The sequence below is a fragment of the Physeter macrocephalus genome, chromosome 11 (genome assembly GCF_002837175.3).
Source record: "Physeter macrocephalus isolate SW-GA chromosome 11, ASM283717v5, whole genome shotgun sequence".
Classification (NCBI taxonomy): Eukaryota; Metazoa; Chordata; class Mammalia; order Artiodactyla; family Physeteridae; genus Physeter; species Physeter macrocephalus.
The window spans coordinates 144,722,315-144,728,585 of NC_041224.1; the positions used below are offsets into that span (position 1 = coordinate 144,722,315).

Below are 6,271 nucleotides of genomic sequence, written 5' to 3' on the forward strand. Positions count from 1 at the left end.
AAAACATGAGTTTAGTTTCATAAGTTGTTTTTTTTTTTTAAGTGTATATGATAGCTCTGATTACATATTTTTTCTGAGTTTTTTTATTCACAAAGGGGGCTCTTTATAAGGATCTTAAAGGGACTTTGGGAATTTTTGCTTGGGAGAAGAATCACCCAAATCCAGACACCTATCAGTTTGAGCCTCTATCGTCCTCCCTTTTTTAATCTGAGCAGTCTCTATTTCTTGTGTCGGTAATTGCTCAGTTAAAAGGAAAAGAAAGTATTTTCTCTAAGGGAGCTTGCAATTGGATTTTCTTGGAGGTCATGAGGACTAAAACATTGGTTTTATTAATCTCTGGCGCTTTAATCATAAATCCAGTTGGAGCCCCGTCATTACATAAGACATGAGAATTTAAAGTCTTTCTAGGCCCATTTCCTAATTATGCCCAATGCATTTAAAATATTGGCTTATTAAAAATCCAAATTGGAGGAGGGTTGTGATATATGAATTATGTTCTGAGATTCAAGGTAAAGAAAAATTAATTTGCAGTGTGTGGTCCAGAGAAATTATTTTAGCGAAGGCACAAAGGTTGTTTTGCATTTTTAGCATAAGTATGCTTCCTCGGCCTTGCGCCTGAGGGCGGGGAAGGGAGACAGGTAACCTCCTCCACGAGTAGGGTCGAAATTAAACAGTCCTTGAGTGCAGGGGGTATAGCTGCTTGTGCTGCCCGTGCAGGTGGGTCCGTGAGGCCGCAGGCCGCCAGCTGTGTTCTGAGGGTCGCCCAGCTTCAGATGGTCTCACACTCCGTGGTGGCAGTGGAGCAGGCCCCGCAGTCACAGCGGACAGCCACGGGGTAGGTGTAGAAGGGGTCGACTCCCGGGGCACAGTTGGGCAGCTTGACCGTCACCTGTTTGGTCTCATTGTAGGTACAGACTCGATGATGGGCTTCAATGTAGGGGGATTCCAGAATGGGCTTCTGTCCCCACAGGTAGAAAACAGAAAACCCATTAGAACATAGCATCGTGTTTCATTTTCTTGGTACCATTTATCACTATCAGAGACTAGCTTGTTATTCATTTCTTTGTTTGCTAATATGTTTCCTCCCAGTAGAAAGCAAATTCCTGAAAGCAGGGAGGTGGTTTTGTTCACTCTCGTATCCTGAACTGCCAGAAGAGCCCATGGCACAGAGTAGGTACTAAATAAATACGTAGCAAATGAAGAGTCTTGATCATTGCAAAAGCCTTCTAACTGGTCCCCTCACTTCTTCTTTTACCCCCTATAGTCTATTTATGACAGGGGAGCCCCAAGAGATCCTTTTAAGATGTAGGATCCTATCTCCCCTCTGCTCAAAGTCTCTATGATTTCCTATCTCATTCGGAGCAAAAGTCAAAGATCTAACAATCACCCTCAAGACCCTACATCACCTTCCCTGCACCTTCACCTCTGACATGTCCCCAGTGACCCCGTCTTGCTGGCTTCTTCACTCCGCTCGAGCTGCAACAGTCTCCTGCTTTCTCCCCAAACCCACCAGGAACAGTGCCCCCCCAGGACCTTTGCCTTCGCTAGTCACTCTGCCTGGAAAGCTCTTCTCCCTTGTGATTGACTCCTTCTTCAACCTTAGGTTTTTGTTCAAACATCACCCTCCCAGGAAAGCCTTTCCTGACCGTCCTATTTAAAGTCGCCAAGTTTCCCCTCCCACGCTGACACTTCCTCTCCCTCCTCCTGCTTTATTTTTCTCCGTAGCATTTGCCAACACCCTGTGACATATTATGCATTTTATTTATTTGTGTTGTATTTTTCCCACTCTAGAAAGAAAACTGCATTAAGACAGGGATTTTTGCCCGTTTTACTCACTGCTGTGCCTCTACTCCCTAGAGATACCTGGCACCCTGGAGGTTCTCAACAACTATTTGTTGAATCAGTGAAAGAAAACAGAGCAAGGCAGGTTCCTGAATGCCCTGTGCGCTGGTTCTGATAATCGAGGGATTCACTTCCTTCACCTTTTAGAAATTGTGCCTCCAAAGTTCATTTTGATAAACAGAGCATATAGATCAGGAAACCAGCACAAAGTAGTAGTTAAAATCTCCGACCCTGCAGTCAGAGCCACTGAGCTTGAATCCCTATTCTGTCACTTGCTGGAGACCTTGGAAAATCCACTTAACTTCTTGAAGCCTGAGATTCCTCACCTGTAAAACAAAATACCTACCTCCCAGCCTTGTTGTGGAGATAAGGTAAGATGGTGTATGTAATACCTGCCGAGCACCAAGTAAGTGTTCAGTAAATGTAATCTATTGCTCTTATCAGAGCAATTATAAGAGAAAGGAAGTATTCAATGATAATAAAAATAACAACCAACAAGCTTTCCGAGGACAACAGCTTCACTTGTCCAGGGCAAATGAAATATGTTTAATGGAGGCCCAGGATGTAGTTCTTACATGCATGTCATGGAAATAATGGCTTTGCCTCTGTCAAGGACCATGTAGAAGAGTTGAACTGAATAGGCACTTCTTCCTCCTATTTCTCAGGTAACATTTTACCCTTTCTCAGTTCGCTTCATGTCCTCTTACCCTCAGTAATCTGGAATCCCAGGCAGCCTTGCCAGATAAAATACAGGATGCCCAGTAAAATCTGAATATCAAATCTACAACTATTTTTTTTTAGTATAAGTATGTCCCAAATATTGCATGGGACAGACTTATATCAAAAAGAAAAAAACAGTTGTTTATGTGTATGTGACATTCAAATTTAAGTGGCCTCCTGGTTTGGTTTGGTTGGGTTTTTTGCTAACTCTGGTAACCCTAAACCCAGACCAGGAACAAAGGCTATTTTCAGCAATAATTCCACCTTCAAAGTAAATCCAGCCACTTTGTCGTCATGAACACCCTTATTTTCAGACAGCCTTCCCAGTTAAATTAACAAAAATAAGTGCTTTGTATCTCAGAAACTTTCAGATTGTGGGGAAACTAAATCTCATTCTTTTATTTATTTTCTAGATGTAACCTCCCTTTTCAGAGCACAGTAAAGGCATAAATAAAAGCTGGCTGACATTAAGGAGAATCTCGCTCTTTCATAGTCTCAGAGCTTCCATTTCTCCAGTGAGAGCAGAGTCCCTAACTTCCTGCGGGTGACCATTACCCAACTAAAGCCGTTCACTGATTTATAAGGGCAAGAGAAGATGGGTTGAATTAAGGGGAAATGGTAACTTGAGATTTTGGCCCACAGAGAGCTCCAAATAGTCTGACACAGCTGTGAGCAGGGGAAGGCACTGCCAGACCACGCCCTGAATACAAGAAAGTTTCCCCATGTAAGTCTGATGTCATGTGACAGCCACAGTATCTGCAACAACCTAATTTTCATCTTACTGTTAGGTCTCAAGCCCCCGAATGATGGAAAAAAACAAAGCGAACTTGGTGGGGTCATTTCATTTAAGTTAGAGGTTTCATCACCATAATCCAATTCCAATCACAGGGCCATAATTTTATCCAAGTGACAGCAGGTTGCTCTCTGAGTCCCTGAATAGGAGGATACTTTTCTTAATGGCAGTGTCTTCTCATGTGCTTGTGGACTTCTAAGTTGGCTCAGTTAGGTGAGAGGATGTATGACTCCAGGAGGGGATCCATCCCTTATAGTTCAACATTTATCGAATGCCTTGTTTGTACATGTCATTTGACAAGAGCTGTGAAAGGCACAGGAATGAACCTCTACCCTCAAAAAACTTAAAACCTACTGTGGGGAGGGGGGAGGAAATAAGACAAAAAGTAGACGATGGCCATGCGCTGAGCAGAGAGTCAGAAAAGGCTTAGAGGAGTGGGCACTGGAGGCAGGCACCGAGGAATAAACACGAGCAGGAATATGAGAAAAGGACCAAAAGTATGATTTCATGAAGAGCATTGAATAAAACCTTTAAAATCCAGTCTCTTGGCAGACGTAGAGAATGGACTTGAGGACACGGGGAGGGGGAAGGCTAAGCTGGGACGAAGTGAGAGAGTGGCATGGACATATATACACTACCAAATGCAAAATAGATAGCTAGTGGGAAGCAGCCGCATAGCACAGGGAGATCTGCTCGGTGCTTTGTGACCACCTAGAGCGGTGGGATAGGGACGGTGGGAGGGAGGGAGATGCAAGAGGGAGGATATATGGGGCTATACATATGCATATAGCTGATTCACTCTGTTATACAGCAGAAACTAACACACCATTGTAAAACAACTATACTCCAATAAAGATGTTTAAAAAAAAAAAGAATCCAGTCTCTTAGGCAGAACTAAGAATATGTGTAGTCACTGGGGAAACAGGCAGATGCCATATTGCTGAGGACCTTAAAAGTTGGTTATTGAATTTGCAGTACTTGGTGGTCATTAACAGTTTTTGGAGTCCCGGTGACAAAATCAGATCTAGTGCTTCATTAGGAGCCAACTCTAGCCCTAGTGGGAAGAGGCAGCAGTCACTATATGGTGTGATCTGATGGGATGCTGAAAGGCCCTGTTTCTCCGCATGCCTCAAACATCTCCTCCTCTCAGCCCAGTAGGGTTCTAATTTTGAGATTTTTATCCCATTTTAAATGTATTGTCTCTTAAAAAGCTGGATATAATAGTATATGAAGGGCCTTAAGGGATCTGTCAGTGATAATCCCTGAGGGGCCCCAGGAATTACTCTAGGGGGTGGGAAGAGAGCAGGGCTGTGGATGAGGCACTGAAGGAGGGGCTGAGGACCCGCCCTCGCCTGCTATTTAGCTTAGGGCCTCTCTCGGTAACTGGCTGGCTTTTTCACTGGTGGAGGAATACAGGGAAGAGTTTGGGTTACAAGCTTGCACCAAGAATTTACTCCGAACTTTCCACTGACCCCCTACATGACTCTGCAGTCAGCCACCAATTGAATTCTTCCATGTTATCTATAAAATAGGTTGAAAGATAGCACATCTTGACCTCCCAGAGATGATTCCCTAATAGACAACCTTGTGTCAATCAAATTAATTTTATCAATGCTTTGTTAGAAGGGCACTATCTTGTTTCTTTCAGATTATTTTTGGAGGATACCATGTAGTTGTCTTGTGTTTGTTTGTTTGTTTGATCCACAGGAAAATGTAGATACCCCAGCTCTATCTCATTTGATTAAAAAGTGAATACTTAAGAACCAGGCCAAGGGGCTGGCCCTGAAGGCATTGCCACCTAGGCCTGTCTTGGGACTCACCTCCCAGGTTTCACAGCGGCCCCAGCAGGCATCCGTGGTGATCCGAAGGCCCCTGCAGCCCGGCTTCTTGGCCAGGAAAGTAAACTCTCTCACCGCACAGCCCACAAACGTGCTCAGGTTCCCGCCGGAGGTGCTGAGGACACAGCCGCAGCCAGCCAGGAGGAGGAGGGCCGCGGGGCCGAGGAAGAGGTATGCCAGCCTCATACTGTTCCCCGAGAGGGAGAGGAAAAAGAGTTTATTAACAGATCCAGCTGCCTCCATGGGACTGCCATCAATGTGTTGGTAGCTATCAAAGGGACATCGCTCTTAGCATTTCAGGAGAAATGAGCCAAGAAATTGTAAAGGCCCACAAACTCCAACACAAATGCCCAAAGTTTCCTCCAAGTGGCTCCAGTATGGATTCCATGGACCCACTGAGCTCACTAGACATCCAACCCTCCAAGGGCATCCTCAGGCTTTTCCTTATAGCATTCCACCTGCTGGACTTGACTTGTGGGTGAAAGAAGTTTGTCCCAGTCGTCTCTTCAAAATGAACACAGAATATGAGTAACACCAAAAGTAATGCATATCCTAACATAATACAGGAATATACACAAATTCTTTTTATTCAGATCAGGGTATTTGGAATTATGTTACATGCTTTGCTCACAATTATATTTCCAATGTCATGGATGGGGAATGGAGGGGGGGGAGGTAAATAAACAATAATTGTATGCCCCATACGCATTGCTACTAACCCAACCCACCACAAAACTTGGATATGCAGATGTGAACCCTCACACCTGACTTGGTGGCCATTCATAAGAATGTGTCCTACTTGCTACAAATTCCCTCTGATCTAACCTCCACTCTAATAGGCACCTCGTAGTGAGTGAATTTAAATCCAAATGATGGAAAGCATCACAGGTATTTAAAACGTAACCCCAGTCAACTACCAATCTACTGTCTATCTTCTCTGGGTCTTGGTCATTTCCTGTGCTTTTTCAGGAGCCAGAATCACTCCTTTCATGCTTGGCCCACCAGACGGAACATATCTAGATGTTGAAATGAGGGTGGACACTACACTTATAGAACACCCCCAATTCATTATGACTTA

At 44.2% G+C, this 6,271-nt stretch overlaps 1 protein-coding gene across 1 annotated transcript; it reads right to left on the reverse strand.

Annotated features, from left to right (window-relative positions):
* Window positions 1-493: 493 nt before the first annotated feature.
* GPHB5 (glycoprotein hormone subunit beta 5) lies at window positions 494-5,507 on the reverse strand. Its single transcript, XM_007124454.3, has 2 exons — window positions 5,176-5,507; window positions 494-958 (listed from the first exon to the last, which is right to left on the reverse strand). The coding sequence occupies exons 1-2, from the start codon at window positions 5,434-5,436 to the stop codon at window positions 770-772; spliced, it is 450 nt and encodes a 149-aa protein (XP_007124516.1). The 5' UTR covers window positions 5,437-5,507; the 3' UTR covers window positions 494-769.
* Between the last annotated feature and the right edge of the window lie 764 nt (window positions 5,508-6,271).

Coding starts and splice junctions, on each gene's coding strand:
- GPHB5 (XM_007124454.3), bottom strand. CDS start 5,436: ATGGAGGCAGCTGGATCTGTTAATAAACTCTTTTTCCTCTCCCTCTCG. Junction 959..5,175: donor GCCGCTGTGAAACCTGGGAG/GTGAGTCCCAAG, acceptor CTGTGGGGACAG/AAGCCCATTCTGGAATCCCC.